Source organism: Cryphonectria parasitica (assembly GCF_011745365.1).
Source record: "Cryphonectria parasitica EP155 unplaced genomic scaffold M406scaffold_7, whole genome shotgun sequence".
In the NCBI taxonomy this organism is placed as follows: Eukaryota; Fungi; Ascomycota; class Sordariomycetes; order Diaporthales; family Cryphonectriaceae; genus Cryphonectria; species Cryphonectria parasitica.
The window spans coordinates 2,309,584-2,325,657 of NW_024468915.1; the positions used below are offsets into that span (position 1 = coordinate 2,309,584).

A 16,074-nucleotide genomic window follows, 5' to 3' on the forward strand; every position below is an offset into this window, starting at 1 on the left:
GCTGTAAATTATGACTTGTATAGCAATAATGTTGCCCCGATTAGGAAGGAAAACTGGTTTCATCTGGAAATAAACAGCACTTGAGCTCCGTCTTATCATTTTCTACATCAGAATCCTTGTTGAGGACACTTGGTTGTGATCATGAGGGGTGTTCAGAGCAGCTGGGCTTTGACTTTCCATATAATCAAGGTTTTGATGTCCCTCAGTTATATGAATCAGCTTCTCCCATGAGATTTTTAAGCTCTGTGAGCACTTGGCAGCTGTCGACAGTCTTCGACGCGCAGAAAATCCACATCATTTTTGGCCATGAGCCTCTTCCCTCCCCCAAACAACACCTTCCAATACAGATCCTCCTACTCAGCAACCCTCACAACTACCTTCCCGAAGTGCGACCCATCATACAGGAACTTGAGGGCCTCCACAGCCTGGTCAAACACAAAGACGCGATCGACAACAGGCCTGATCTGGTGCCGGGCGTAAAACCCACACATCTCCTCAAACCGGTCCCGCGGCCCGTTGATGATGCCCCTCAGCGTCACGGTCCTCCTGAGGGCGAGCACGTTGAGATTGGTGAGATCGCCGGCCGGGTCGTCCTGTTTCCCGCTCACGTAGCCGATGCTGTTGATGACGCCGCCAAAGGTGACGCAGTCGAAGGACTTGCGCAGGGTGCGGGCGCCTCCGACCTCGAAGATGATGTCTGCGCCTCGGCCGGCTGTGAGGCGCATGACTTGTTCGTCCCAGTCTGGGCTGGCTTGGTAGTTGATGAGGTGGTCTGCGCCCAGGTCTTTGGCTCGCGCGAGCTTTTCGTCTGAGGACGAGGTGACGATGGCTTTTTCGTATTCATCATTTAGTCGTTGAAAATTCTAGCAGAGGGTGTTGAGAGGAGGGAAACGGGTGAGTGTGTGTGTGTGTGTGTGTGAGAGAGAGAGAGAGAGAGAGAGAGAGAGAGAGAGAGAGAGAGAGAGAGAGAGAGAAACTGAGGTCACATACTCGTGGCTCCGCTGGCCTTGGCAATTTGCATGCCACTGATACTGACACCGCCAGTGCCCTGAACCAACACGACTTCACCCTCCCCGCCAGCCTGGCCCAGAGGTCGCATGCCATTGATTGCCATCCAAGCCGTCACGCCAGCCACAGGAAGACAGGCAGCCTCCTCATCAGTGAGATAATCGGGCGTCCCAATCAGGCCTGTCTCGGGGAAGACACGGTAGTCCTGGAGCACGCCGTCCTGTGGCAGGCCCAGGCCGGAGGCCATATGGTGTTCTCTGATCTGGCCTGTCAGGTGTGCCTGGCAAAAGGTACCCATGACGCGGTCTCCGGTCTTCCAGGACGAAATGCCGGGCCCGGTGGCCGTGACTTCACCGCACATATCGGAGCACAGCACAAGAGAATTGTTGGAGCCGCCGTCGAGAGTCTTGTGGTGATTGTAAAGACCCATGGCCACTTTGAGGAATGTCAGGAGGATGGATTGTGAAAGAGAGGGAGTGTGGGAGTGTTTGTTGGCTAACCTTCTGTGTCGCGATAGTTTAGTGAGACGGCCTTGATGCGGACGAGCACCTCGCCATCGCCTGGTACGGGCACTGAACAAGATGTCTGGAAGATCTTTTCGAGGCCATCCTGGCGCGTCCGCCACTGGCGATTGACCTCAGCCATGTCTGGATTTTGAATGCTTGCACTGCCTGTGATGATTGATAAGGCGCAGGAGATTATAATACGAAGTTGCTGCGTACACAGAATTTGCCGGGCGACTAAGTTCTCTTTACCTATCAATGCTACGCTGATAACATGGCACCGTTAGCCCTCGAGATCTCTAGAGATTCACATCCAATGAAGAATAATAAAAAAACAAAGCTCCTCCCTCGTCGCCGGAGGGTGGATACTTGTTATGCCATTAGTTTTGGTAGAGAGCCCTGACATATTGGTGACCTCATATGTCTAAGGCGGTGGATCCTTATTATGATGGTGGATCCTGGATGGTCTCCTCTGGGCTTGAGTGCAGAGCGGGAAGATGACTGCGGGACTTAGATCGACGAGGATGAGCTTCGTGCTGGGTGATGCTCACGGCTCATGAGTATTACTGAATTATATTACTGGGTTAGTGTTTATACTGTGCTCCAATCCATTTGCTGGTCACACGGGCTGTAAAATGAAACACATAACTCACCATTTATACAAAAGCCTGAAGATAGTAGCCTTCGATTAAAGGCTCAACATTTCACTTCGCCTGCGGATAGAAATTTGGTAGTGATATTCCCTCGGCTAAGTGGTTGAAGATTTTGAGACGATGATGGCCATGACACCTGGCGAACAAAGAGCCACTACAATAAGCTCCGTGTACGACAAGAAGACAGAAATTTGACCTATATCACCATCATTGTCATCAAATCCCGATCACACAATGCACAAGCCACCATCGACGATTTCCTGCAACCTGGCTCCGAGGAGAAGGGCAAGGAACAGGCCCATGGAGGGGAACCACTAACCTCCACCGACTTGCCACACTGACCCTCCCGTGAGAGGAAGATAGATGCCCAAAGACTGTTTCAAAATAGGATGCCTCGATTGTGTTATTCGTGATGATTGTCGTAGGACAGATTGTACCCTTCGCCATCCTCAGCCCGCTTGCTGTCAATTCTGAGTAGCAATAAACCCTTCTGGTGGCCTCTGAGTTTATACATAGCTGATACAGGGCCGCTTGGGAGATGGAATGGTGACTCCAGAGTACCGGGGCACTTCCGTTCTTCGGACTGACTCTCCAAGTGCTCAAGTGTTACGTTCTTCAGGCTCAAGACATCCACCCGATCCCATCCAGAAAAGATGGCACCCCAGGTTAACGCCAATCTCTATGTCGTCCATGGTGGTGAATGGATGTGCTTCACGAAGTAGGCACATAGCTTCGTTAATGTCGTCGATATTTTCCTTGTCTTCTGCTCGTCGACCAAGCGGATTCGCAAGAGCACACAGTATCGACGCCTTCTGAGACTCATGAACCAGAGCTTGTCGGGACATGGTGATACATCGGTCTAGACCGCGGCGAGAAAGACGCTCTCCTCCTGCTCGTAGCATCTATGTAGGCTAGCAGCGAGGTTGCTTAGCCACTGCGCTCGGCTGTCTTTCCAGCCCTCATGTGGTACAGCCTGAAGCAGCTTTTTCAAGATATCGATGGAACGGTCCACGTCGCCGAGGGATCCAGTCAATTGAAAGCGCTCGTCAGACCTGACCACCAGGATGTTGAAAGTATGGAAATCTTGGCCAGTACTTTGCAGGACAGTGCCTCTGGGCTCGTCGATAATGGATACAGCTTGTGGCGAGGCAGCCACTGCGTCTTCGCTGAGCGAGGTCGACCTGTAGAGGTCTTCGGGAAGTTCATTTCGCCAGTAGTCATATTCTAGGGCTGTTGCATAGTTGTATGCACGATTCCTTCGTCAACTGACATCTTCGGCAGAGTGAGGGATTTCGTAAAGCTCTTTAGCGACTCTGGTAATGCTACTAAAAGCACCTTCAAAGCCGGCCAGTCCAGATTCCTGCTCCACGAGATATGCGACCAACCGGCTCTCGGGCCGTTCCATGTCAGTCAGCTCACATAAACTGATGGCTCGCTCTATATCCTCAACAGACCCTTCCCCGAGAAACCTCTCGATACTGATCCCGACGTCACGCTGAAACTTAGTTCCTTGTTGCATTTTCCTACATAAGGCTATACCTAAAGAGTACAACTCGTGCCATAAGGCTCTGACCCTTGTCACCTCCTAATAACATTTTGCTCGATCACACGCTATTATGTTGTCCCAAGTTGAAAGTGAGGCTATCAGTGTAACCCCTCGCTTAGTATGCAGGTAGGGCGAAGTCGAAGTCGATAGGCTATTTGGGGGGGGGGGGGGGCAATATCACATTTCATGCATGCGTTTATGCGGAGGTCGAGCCAAGCTTGTCAGTACTGCTGGCCAGACCACAGGCGGCATCGTTAAGGCTGAAGAATAGAAGATTGAAAACATTTCAAGGAGTGCAAAAGTACAAGCATGGACCAATACAAAGTAGCCACGAATACCGCCGCTGCAAGAAGCTTCTGTGTAGCAAGATGGAAATCTGACCCCCCGTTTCATTGGCCAAAATACAAACGCTAAGCTTGAAATTGTGCACGTTGGTCCTCAGTCAGCCCCAGCTACTGATGGTCACAGACGAAGAGGTGGTGTAGAGGCCAGGAGTTTCCCAATACTACGAGTCGGGTCTACGTTCAAACTTCTACGCCTACAAATGGTGGGGAATTATGCACTGGCCTGGTCTGGTCATATGTTGGCAGCCTTTGAAGACTACCTGCATCAGACATGTGCACCGCATCGGCATACGTAACTTCTTGCCGAGGCGATTTATCATCGGAGCTGGTCTTTACTTTATGTGCGGTCTTTTGGCTTCGCCCTCCTCAATTCCTTAGCCTCGAATGCCCGTCCATCCTCAACCACATTGCCCTGCTCATCATGTAGTCTGAATTTCTTTTGATCCAGCAGTACATCACGAATCCTGTAGGGCCCATCCGAAGAAGAGTATCCGGGTGCTAGGATATGCACAAACTGCCCGCGCTTGAACTCTGGTATCTTGAATTCTGTTCGTCAGCACATCACATCGTGTTCAACCTCAATTACGAAACAAAACACACATATGCAGGTTTCCGAACTTGGCCACGTTGAGGCTCATCCGATTCGGAGTCACTATGCGTGACAATCGGCTGCTGGCGGCTGGGAAGAAAACCTGGAGTGTTAGCATTAGACACCGTGCAAGAGGGCAGTAAGATGGACTTGCCGTTCCGAGTCCGACATTTTGTGTCTTGGTTGGAAAGGCAAGATTCTGTTCTTTGGTGATGAAGGCACGAGGCACTTGTAAAGTTGATGAATGTTGAGAAAGACGCAATCAGCCCCTGACTGCAGCGTCCAACAGCATCCCTTTTAAGGCTACCCCCTCTTGGCCGGCGATGCGGTGCATGCAATGAGTGCCATGCATGTAAGTAAGCCCTCATACTTATAGATCTTCCGACGAACAAGCGATTCATACTATTCAAGTATCCAGGCCCCCAATATTACAAATTACTTAGACTTTGAGCTAAGACGCAAGCATAGGCGACCTTCGCCTAGCCTTTCTCGAAATAAATTTGTCTCGCACAGTTTCCCTTGCATAGTAAGCGGGCGACAACTGACGACACCTGATTAGGGAGCCTTTCAATGCTTCCTGGCGGATGGCTAGGCTAAGCCTTATCCACGCTGTTGAAAAAAAAAAAAATTCGATTGCTGGCTAATACTTCATTTGTGCTTGTTCGAACCGGAACTCTCGCTGTTCGACATAATACAGACAACTTTTGACTCGAGCAAAATGGATGGAGCCAGGCTGATTGCTATCTTGCTCAGATGGAGGGGCAAGATTTCACGGCGAGGACTTTATACCCCCTCGGACAGCGAGCTTCCCACCGTTCAAGGTATCTCCAGTAACCCCACTAGCAAACAGTCCCAGAGTATGCCCAGCTTATCTACGACTACATGCTGGCACACTGGCTAACATACCATAGTTGAGAACTTCCCTACAGGGTATCCTCAGTACGCTGCTCTCATCTCATCGTATGATCCTTTCTTTGTCTTCCGGTCTTTCCGTCGGCTCCGGGCGAGACTCGAAGCAGGACGAACTTGATGTTCTCGAGGCGCAGCTTGATCGACTGGACCGCAAGGAGGTCTCTCCATATGTCCTGGTGACGCATCGAAATGACAGCAACATCGCTCGTACCACCCTTCTTGCTCAGATTCACATGCGCCTGGCCGAATACGGTATGTAAGCCAGCTACTCTCAGCAGTCTCTCCAACGTGATATCATACTGATTTATCCACAGATGAATTTCTCAACAGATGCCAAAAAACGCTGAGCTACAGCCATGCAAACCCGCGTGACGTCGCGAGCCTTCAAAATTGGTTAGACGGAACGGGGTGCATCAATGAAGACGAGACCTCGTACCTCGACACAAGGAGCGACTTGGTCAGCCTGACGTCCTCCAGCGATCTAGCCATGAAGCAGCTGGAAGATTGGGTGGAAGATCAACTTATACAATACTATAGAGGGTTCCGAGAGGTACCAGACCCTTACTAAACTGACCCCCTGGAACAAGCTAACGCAGTTGAAAGGGTCCCGGTTTCGAGGTCTCGTCCAACTCGGATGTCTACGTCTATTCCGGTACTATGATCAAGAATATTGCGACAGGCCTAATGTTGTTCCTCATAACATTCTTGCTTCTTACACCTGTCGTGGTCTGCATCCTTGTGGATAGCATACCGGCACGAATTGTCATCATCATTATATCTACGGGGTGCTTTCTCGTGGCTTCATCACGGCTAACAAAGTCAAAAATGATAGAGCTTATATTAGCCGGCGGAACGTGAGTCTTCTCAAGATATGAATGGAAAATCTGAAACACAGACTCAGGAATTATTCAGTATATGACTGACTTACAAAATGGACGTCCAGATTCGCAACAATTTCAACCGTCTTCGTCTCGAATTCCAAGAGCAGCTAAACCCTTACCATGATCAGCAGCACCAGCCCAGAGAGACATTGGGGTGACGATTTCGATGTAGTGAGAAGCCATGATTCGACTGGCTTCTAAGGAAGATGGATGACTGCGAACACGGTAGCAGTAGGTATATTTGAAATTGGACACAGAAGATGGCTGGCCGACAATATGTACTTAGAAGGAACGCACACAAGCTTGTTTCGATTCTAATCCAAGAAGTTCATTTTTAAAACTATAGTATTGACATAAAGGAGCTTCAGTATCGATCAATTAGCTTGAAATGGCTTGAGTACTATAGTAAACTCTGTCAGAGTGGCTTGATAGTTGTCTTTGGGGAGTGGCGGAAAAGTTCCGGAGAAACATCTCAACTGCTCTTCATCGTCAATATAATGCATATTATTTAACGACATGTTTCATGGATTGATATAGCGAGTTGACCCGAAGACCGTCTACTATGGGGTTTGGAAGATAAGATCTGGCGAAAGTATCAGAAATGGCTTTTGATAGATGAGGGAAGCGTGTCTGGTTCTTTTATTTCTCGCTTGGGGAAAGGGGCAGGAGAAAGAGATACTCTTACGATGAATGATTGTAAAAGCCAAGACGTCACAATAAACCATGAAGGAGAAGAGAATTCTCATACTTGGTAAAGGAAAAATTGAGATGCCCCCCTCCCCCGCTGTAATGAATGCACTGCAATATCCGAAGATCTGAAGTACACAAAGGGTTTATGCTAACAAGAGCGGTGTCGAAGTAGAATCCACTGAATACGGAAATATAACTGTGGTCTGTGCAAGTGCTGATCATTCGCCTTTGGGGCTATTCAAGTGTGTGACAAATGAATACTTAGATTGACGACTGAAGAGCTATGTCCTGGTGGTCTATCTAATGGTAATGAACGTGTTCTTATATATCCCGCTCTTCAGTGTGGCTCACTATTGCTCGGTGATGCTCACTGAGGCCCGATGAGCACTGGTGAGCTCCTCTGATTGGTTGGCCTGTACTAACCCTAACCCTAGGTTACCTAATCTTGGTTGGGCGTGTTTATCCTTCAAACTGTAACTGCCGGTTCTTTGTTGGCGGGGCCTGTCCTGTGACCTGCATGTCGGATGGGTCATAACACCCGCACCCGTTTCTTTAATAGCTGTTTTTGCAAGCCAGGAATGGGTCTAACTGCCAATAAAAGCTAGAAGAAGACAAAAGAGAAAAGAAATCAGGTGGTTGAACTTGCCTACTTGTCACAAGTCACAAATTGTCGGATGGCTGTCCGTCCAGCTCCTTCAGAAGCGGCCGTCACTGCGCCATCACCTGGCTTTCACATGCTTATTCCTTACTCATTAACCGGGATTCTCTCAAAGTCTTGCGAGACATTAGCAAAAGTCCATTATATAAGGAGCCTGCTAACTATGAAAACTGTTATTGGTCAGGTGGTGATGTGGGTGGGGGATTGTCAATGAAATGTAACTGAATGAAGGCAGCAATGAAGCTGATGTACACCGAGTGACCCGTGCCATTCATCACAGAGACTCTCTATATTTCAGTAGCTTTAGTACCTCTAGTAGGGGTGATCTGCCTAGAACGTACCTGGCCATCATGCTCTGCCCTAGAATGCTGTTTTTCCAAATTAGGTGGAATCGGGCAAGGAATGGCAATGCTTATTCAATAAGATTCACCATTGGCTCGCAGCACAGCATTTTTCCTTTGTCTACTTCATTTCCCTCTTATTTTTCATGCCATTATTATGCGTATCTTCTGGCCAAGACCGGGTCGTTCAAGACCATCGTCGAGGCAACATTGACCTGTTGGAACCTCTTCGAAGGGCCGCACCTTCTTTCGGTACATATATTCTCAACGAACTCACCAAGTTCAGTTTATCCTGAGTCACACAAGTTTTGTTCGACTAGGGTGACTGTCCCCTTCTCTCCTTCTATCTCACCTACGGCAACGGCATCTCGATTTGCTTATTTCCCAGAAAACCCCGACCCTCCCCTCTCTCAAACCCAGAACCACGGCATACTCATATCCTGCTCAACACCATGACACCTCCACGAAAACTAGTAACCCTGCACAAAGTCACTCACATCCACCCCACGCGAGGCACCAGGTACAAGAGCCACTATGAAGTAGCAACCGTCGGCGGTGGGTGGACCGTCGTTGTCTACCGTGGCGACTTCAAGGTCGGCCAGCTGGTCCTGTACTTTGAGATCGACAGCTTCATTCCCGCGACAAACGGGCGCTTCAGCTGGGAGGTGTCTGACACTCTGACCGAATTTCGAGGCGAAAAGGGCTACCACGTTCGGTCGCAGATGCTCGGCAAGCAGCTCTCGCAAGGTCTCGTGCAGCAGGTCGGGGCGATGCCTGAGGTCAACGCCGTGCTGGAGGGGCTGCAGAAGAAGCATGGGGTGTGCAAAGGCACAGAGATGGCGATGGAGATGGCATTTGAGGACAGAATCGGCGTCAAGAAATGGGAGGTCCCGTTCGAGGTGCAGGGCCAGATCCTCGGTCCAGCGCCATCATTCTTCCCTCGGCCGGCGAGCGAGCGAGTCCAGAACATACCCGACCTCTTCACACACAGATACCTCAACGAGGTGTTCCAGGTCACCGAGAAGCTGGATGGTGTCTCCATGACTGTCTATAGCGTTGTGCGCGGCTCGAAATGGTACAAGGCTTTGCCTGCGGTGCCCGTTGGCCCAGGGCAGGAGACACAGGACGTGCGATTTGGCGTGGCCAGTGCGAACAAGGGCCTTGACGAGCGAGGCAACGATCTCTACTGGAATGCGGCCAAGCGGCTCGGCCTTCCCACCAGGCTCCATGGGATTGGTGGTGTCCAGAATGTCGCTATCCAGGGCGAGCTTGTTGGCCCCGCCATCAAGCGCAATAGCATGCGTTTTCCGGACAGCGCCGAGCACAATTTTTTTGTGTTTCAGATCTTCGATATCGACAAGCAGGAGTACCTACCGCCTGTAGAGGTAGTGGACATCTGTGAGAGAATGGCACTCCCACACGTACCTGTTCTTGGTTACTTCAAGCTGCGAGATTTCGCCGCGAGCCTGAACGAGATATTGGCCAAGGCTGAGGGGGTCGGCACATGGGGACAGACTAGAGAGGGTTATGTGTTCAAGAGCGTCAGCTCGCGGAAGGACTTTACTTTCAAAGTGATTTCCAACAAATGGCTGCTCGAGCAGGGCGAGTAGCTGAGAAGTACATCATACTCGCACTCGGAGAATTGTGATCTGAAGGCCACAAAGAATACTTTTGGCTGCTGAGATACGCACCATGCTGCTGTTGTCACTCCAGGAGAGTAAAACATGCACTGAACCTGGACGAAATTCAAGTCGACATTTCATGACGGGTCGTCCAGAGGTTTTCAGTGCCTGAATCTCAACGCTCCATGAGGTCAGGAGTAAAGCTCAGGATTTCTTGCCGTGCTGTGGAAGAGGTGTAGGCGTGCAATCTGCAGATGACTTGCAAATTATAAATGCATGGATAGGCCACTACAAATACTGCATTCGTCTAGATCTTTTATTCAAGTCACTCTATTGCAGTTGCTGGCCATCTTTTCATTGGCTCGATGACAGCCAGATCTTTAAGACCACCCACTTCTTTGCTATTGACCCTAAAGTAATTCCATGAGGTTATCATCAAGATATACAGCCACCCTCCGCAGTGATTACGCTATGTTACCTAGCTTCATGTCTGCCTTCTTCCACCTCCCCACTGATCATTTCAATTTGAGTCGACTTCCCGTCTCTCAGAGAGACAAAGCTCTGCGCCCAAGTCCTCACAATTCACTACTCCACCCAACCTCGGACACCGTCGGCGGGCCAAAACCCACTTCCCCATGCCCGGGCGGACGCCGATGAACCTTTCGCTCCTCCGTGTCCGACACGGCCGAATCCACGGACACAAGCATCGGCAGTCCAAGTCTCCCGACGATGACGACGACGACGAAAAAAAAACCAAACCGAAACCGAGACCGATGGTTCCAGACCTCCTCCAAGTGCTGAGACACACACGCGCGCAGCAAGTCATCTCAAGCGAGAAAAGCCCCTATCGGCCCTCTCGCCCCTCACCTCCACTGCGTGCCGGCGGATTCTAACGCCAAGAAGAAGGAGAGGGAGAGAGAAATGATCTGCAGGCGGAGCCTCGAGGGAATGGGGTTCAGGTTCCAGGTCCAGGCCATGGGCTTTTGTCCCCCCCCCCCCCCCCCCACGCTGCCTGCCTTGTGCCGTCCTCTGCTTCTCAGTCTATCTTGCATCTATGTTGTTTCTTGCTTCCTTCCTTCTCCTTGTATCTTTTCTCCCCCCCTTCCCCAAGTTGAATGGATGCATGCCACCCACCCTCCATGACCGGGACCACCCGCCGATGGAGCCGTCGTGGTGGGTTGTGATGGTCCACGCAGTAGTATTCCAAGTACTAGGCTGGCCCCCTTATTACTACAGCAAAGCATGGTGTGTGTGTGTAGTAGTAGTATTGTACATAGGGCTCAGAATGAGGCACCCTCTTTCCTCCCCCCTAATCATGTGCGTCAGCCACACATCCCGAACGGCGCCGTCGCTGCAGGGCGGGTGGTAAGTGTGAGTGCGAGTATGCAGAGAGACGGAGGGAGGAGAGACACAACTCATGTCCCCTACGAAACGCAGACGAGATTGAGGGCGGACGGAGGTGTGTCTTGGTTGCGGTAGGTGCCAACTTCCTTTCTTCTGCTTGTTGATGCTGTTATGTCGACAACGTGGCCAAGAGTCTAATGGTGTGCAATATACCTGCTACCTTATAATGAAACACACACAACGCTCTCTCTCCTCTCCCTATGCCCCCCACGGATGTATGGATGCCCATCTCATGCCGTCAGCAGATAGATCGTCCAAGGTTGCATATCCGGGTCAATCAATATACATAGCAGGTCCAAAATGGGCTGTTGTTCGACGGGAAGGGTCTAGACCTAGGCAGTCTCCTTTCAATATTCCCCCGCTGCTGCTGATGCTGTTCCCACCTTCCAAACCCTTCCCGCCCTGCACTGATCGACCTCGCAGATGGCTCAGATCTTGGAAGATGCCCATGCGTGGGTGATTCATCATTAATTTCCATCATCAACATCAATTGACTTCGAAATTCTACAGGCAGCCATCAAGATCCTTCTTTCGCAGCACATGCCTTTTCTCCATCCATGCCCCCTTCGCTGCCTTCGCCCTCTCCAACTTGGAAGAGGTGCCAAACTAGGGAAGACGACGAGTCCACCATCATGATACGGGCCTAAAACCCCACGGGAAAGCCTTGGGAAATTTCTCCGTGGCGCATCTACGCTTCGGTCGGCATAATTAACTAATTTACCTTTGATATTCAGCGACGGGGTGTGTATCGAAGCTCTGAAACGACCAGCCTTTGTGAAATGAAATTACTGTACGCAGGGTCTTGAGCGTAAATGAGAGATTGACAAAACGACACATCATTCTGTCCTATTTACTGTGGTATAGTGTAAAGCTTTGCAAAGCTTGTTGCGTGCTAGGCGGACAAATGCAGGCCTCCCCTGGGTTGGTTTGCTGGGGGGTACAATTGGACGCCCATGAAGCGCGACTAACTGCCAGGGCGCCCTGTTTGAATACTTGGTAGACCAAGTCAGCAGAGATCAGCCCACTCGTGCAACGGCGGCCCGCCCAGCTGGGTTGGGTTGGGCTGGTGGTTACCTCCAAGTCATCCAATACACCGGCGGCGACCGACTAGGAAAACGCCCTCATGTCTCTTGGGTCGGGTCTAACTCATCGGTTGGGTGCGTGACGTCAAAAGAATGGGCGCCTCTTCTTACTTTCTTGTTCGCAAGGGTGCATCACATCCACTCATCCATTACCCCGATGGTGATCATGGCGTGTTGATAGTCCAGCAATGAAAGAGAAAAAAAGATACTACAGTAAAAAGAAACCAGGAAACATGTTGTTCTGGCCTAGCCCCCCTCCCTGGGCCCTCCCCTCTTCTCCTCTCTGCCTGGTTGATGCCCTAGCCCTTCCTTTCCCGGAACCGAACCCCCAGCATACCACGGTTCGGATGGATGAGTGGGCACGTGGGTGGGGTCCAGACCCACCATGCAAGTAACCCTGGGGAGGGGGTGGTGCTGTAGTGTGTGGAGCAAGAAAAGCTCCTTCGGATGCCGAAGTTTGGATTTAAAGTTATCAGTTGTGAAGGCTTCGGAGCCGGGCGGGCGAGGCAAATTCGATGCCATAGTACCTCCTCCGTCCTCGTTGTTGCCATTTGTGCCTTCACACCGCTCACGTCCAGGGGTGTGTGAAGCCTGTTCTGGAAGCTTAGGTGCCGAAGCCCACCTGTCCCTCCAAGGGTTTGAGGCTGGGGGGAGGGAGGGGGAGGTGCCCTGATTGAGAGACCGAGCGCCAGGGTTGGTGTGCGTGGCGTTGCAGGCAAAGCGGTGCCTCATCGAACAACGCTGTCTGTGCTGCTTGAGTGGCTGGTCCCATCATCGTGGGTGGTCGGTCTTTGCAGCTTGTGAGACAGGAGTAAGCTGCGAGATGGTTGGTTTGGTTGGCTGAGTTCTGGACACAAGCAGCAGTGAGGGTGTCCTCGTTGCTCAACTCATGACTCCTGCGTACAATCGTGTGACGAACCAAGGTCGCGTCCTATGTGGTGGCTATGCTACAAATGAATGCGTTACCTGTTGCTTGAACGTTGCAATGTTGACAGTACCGTATTTGCTGTTGGGACAAATCTTCTTGTATTACGAGAGTGCAGTGAGAGTGCAGTGATCATGTATAAACCGTCCTCCTAAGCGTCCAACTTCTTCGCCGACCCAATCATGGCCGCCGGAGCTAGATTACCTCCTCTTCCGAGAGTCGCACCACCACCGCCACCACCACCACTAGTAGCACCCATGTTCGGGGCTGGCGGCGGCGCTGCCAGAGTCCTCCGGTAGAAACCCTGCACAATCTTGACGGCAGGCTCGTCAATCCATTTCATGACCATCTCAGCGCACCAGAAAGTGACAGGCAATAGAATCAGCTGCGGCAGGAGGAACGAGAGCTCGAGCCCCAGGATGCCCCTCTTGGGCAGCGGGAAGCGGTTCACCCACCAGGGCACATTGGCCAGGTGAACCTGAACGTCTGGGCCATCCCATCCGACGGCGGTGTAGATCCTGTCGCCGAGGGTCCAGAGTATAGGGCCGTGGACGAGGTAGAGCGCATACGAGACACGCCCGAGATACTGGCAAGAGCGTGTCTCAAAGAAGCGGCGGAGCCAGGGGAGGCGGGGGCAAGCTGCCACGATGAAGGTCGCCGCGAAGAAGAGGTAGAACCACTTGTAGTCGAACACAGCCTGGGGCTTGAGGAAGGACAGGTAGTACCAGCCACGGTTTTGGCGGAGGAGCGCGGCGTCTGTCGTCAGCGAGGGGATGCCGCCGAGATAGATTGCGATGACGAGGAGGTGGTAGTAGATGAAGTTCTTGTATGGTGTCAGGGAAGTAAAGATGCGCGGGAGCTGGTTCTTGGCGGAGAGGTGGTCGAGGTCCGCGAGGAACATGCCGACCATGAAGAGAGCGCAGTACCACCCGTCGCAGATGTACATAAAGTAGTATATCAGCCCGACAGTGCACCACAGCCTGGCCCGCGTGGTCAGGTTCGAGAAGGCCAACAGCGCCGTGTAGACGACGATGGACCCTTTCATCTCAACAGGTATGCTCCACAGGTGAAAGTTGTACGTGAACCAGGGCTCGCCGCCCGAGTTGAAGACGAAGCTGAAGTTCTTGAACTCTGCGTACCATGCCCACAGCTCGTCGCGCATGTTGCTCTGCTTCCTGGCGCCATGGATCCAGAGACCACCAAACGAGTGCCAGGTGAGCATATAGAGAAACGTCGTGGCGGCGAGCGGAATGTAAAGGCGCAGCCACCGCCGAAACAGCTGCGAACCAAGGTTGTCGGCGAGCTTGGCCTGCTCGCCCGCCTGGATGAGGCTCAGGGGTTTGGTCGACAGGACGTAGCCTGAGATGACAAAGAAGATGGCGACCGCAAAGTGGCCCCCGTTGAAAAGGAGCCTGATGCCGTGAAAGTTGGTGAAACGGAACTGGCCCTCAAAGCCCCACGCATTCTCGATGATGCGGCCCTCCTGAATGTTATGTGCCCAAAGCTCGTGGTGTTGTATGTACACAAGAAACGCGGCAAAGCCTCGCAGTCCGTCCAGGTAGGCCGTCGGCCGTAGCGATTTCTGCGGTGTGCTGGGCTTTGATTTTGGCCAGACTGTCGACCGCAGCCGCCTGTAGGCCCAACCGGCTTTGGGTGACTTCAGGAGCCCCGGCGAGGCCAGCTTTAGGTCCATCAATTTTGGAGTTTTCCACGTCTGTCTCTCGTCCCAGTCCAGAGTCGAGACATTGTCCCACTCCTTGCCGTCTAGTATACCCAGGCCGTGGTGTTTTGTGGTTGTCGCCATCTTCTCGTCCAGGCTGTCCCTGGTCGATGATGGGAGACTTGAAGCGGGTGATTGGGCCAACTGACCAAAACCTAGATCTGAGGTCTGGATCGAAATCGGGAGAGGCGGTGGGTCTCTCCCAGTCCGTCTTGTTGATAGATTCTCAAGAAACGATTTCATGGACGCCACGTTATGTCGAGCATCAGAACGAGACTCGCTTCAGTCTTGGACCGGGTTGCTCTAGTGGGAGGAAGTATTTGCCTGGCGGCCAACAATTACTATGGCTTCGGTTATTTCTCTTTACTTCCTTCTTCGTTCTCGCAAACCAGACCAGGTTATCAGCTTCGTTTGTCTTTCCGCCTTGGAGCTGTGAACTTCTTTGTCGGTAAATTCGTGCCGTCCGTGGTGTGAGTGTGTGAGTGTGTGTACTTGGACGCTTAGTGTGTTCCTTCGATCGTCTGTTGGCTCCAGGCTATTGAGTCGTCACGCGCGCAGCTGAACAGAGAAATGTTGGATCGCAAGGCAAGAGTCAAAGTTCGGCCTCATCCACTTTCACAAGCCAGAATTCCCACCTTGGGATCACCACTGTATTAAGCAGATCTCACCTCAGCGCCGAGGCTGCACATGGAGATGGATCAAGGCATGCGGGGAGTTCTGCGGGGGAGGGCACCACATCGAGCACACCGTCAACTCCCAGTCTGAGGCGGGGAACCCTGTTTGATGCAGGGAAAAGAAGAGGAGGAGGACGACGACGATGAAAAGTGAGAATTCAATTGGGAATGCAAATAGCGCAATTAAAAGTCCCCTTTCGTGCCCTGATCAGCGTTGGTGCGGGGAGCAAGTGTCACGAACAAGGCCCGGTGAGGCTAGACTTGCGCGACGTGAGAAAAGTACTCGTGTAGGAGGGAAGAAGTAGGGAACAAGGTCTTGAGGACAACACCGCCTGCCCACAACTACCCTCTTGGATTCCTACGGGTACAGCGGTTCAAGGGGGGATGCCAGTATCTTCTCGCAGGGGTTGAAAGGGTATGACGTTAAGGGACGGTTCTGTGCTCCATGCGAATGAATGTGCGTGTGAGAAGTCGGAAATCAACTGGTCGGCCCGTCTGCAGGAGATTGTGGCAACGTGCACA

General features: G+C 51.8%; 5 protein-coding genes across 5 annotated transcripts; 3 read left to right on the plus strand and 2 right to left on the minus strand.

The window, feature by feature from the left end:
• Window positions 1-143: 143 nt before the first annotated feature.
• On the minus strand, window positions 144-1,659 carry M406DRAFT_294484 (NAD(P)-binding protein). Its single transcript, XM_040919144.1, has 3 exons — window positions 1,509-1,659; window positions 991-1,443; window positions 144-829 (listed from the first exon to the last, which is right to left on the minus strand). Exons 1-3 carry the CDS (start codon window positions 1,651-1,653, stop codon window positions 354-356), a joined length of 1,074 nt encoding a protein of 357 aa, XP_040773718.1. The 5' UTR covers window positions 1,654-1,659; the 3' UTR covers window positions 144-353.
• A 1,079-nt stretch (window positions 1,660-2,738) lies between these two features.
• Window positions 2,739-3,467, plus strand: M406DRAFT_357577 (uncharacterized protein). Its single transcript, XM_040923717.1, has one exon. The coding sequence runs from the start codon at window positions 3,126-3,128 to the stop codon at window positions 3,390-3,392; it is 267 nt and encodes an 88-aa protein (XP_040773719.1). The 5' UTR covers window positions 2,739-3,125; the 3' UTR covers window positions 3,393-3,467.
• Window positions 3,468-5,344: 1,877 nt separating this feature from the next.
• Window positions 5,345-6,778, plus strand: M406DRAFT_357578 (uncharacterized protein). Its single transcript, XM_040923718.1, has 5 exons — window positions 5,345-5,464; window positions 5,555-5,807; window positions 5,870-6,105; window positions 6,159-6,409; window positions 6,499-6,778. Exons 2-5 carry the CDS (start codon window positions 5,606-5,608, stop codon window positions 6,545-6,547), a joined length of 738 nt encoding a protein of 245 aa, XP_040773720.1. The 5' UTR covers window positions 5,345-5,464; window positions 5,555-5,605; the 3' UTR covers window positions 6,548-6,778.
• A 1,907-nt stretch (window positions 6,779-8,685) lies between these two features.
• On the plus strand, window positions 8,686-9,717 carry M406DRAFT_220506 (DNA ligase/mRNA capping enzyme; the record flags this gene model as incomplete). The annotated part of the gene is made up of 1 exon (XM_040915566.1): window positions 8,686-9,717. A coding segment is annotated over one exon (1,032 nt), but the record flags the coding sequence as incomplete, so codon positions are not given.
• A 3,592-nt stretch (window positions 9,718-13,309) lies between these two features.
• M406DRAFT_264111 (uncharacterized protein) lies at window positions 13,310-14,851 on the minus strand (the record flags this gene model as incomplete). Its single annotated transcript, XM_040917636.1, has 1 exon — window positions 13,310-14,851. One exon carries the CDS (start codon window positions 14,849-14,851, stop codon window positions 13,310-13,312), a length of 1,542 nt encoding a protein of 513 aa, XP_040773722.1.
• Window positions 14,852-16,074: the final 1,223 nt, after the last annotated feature.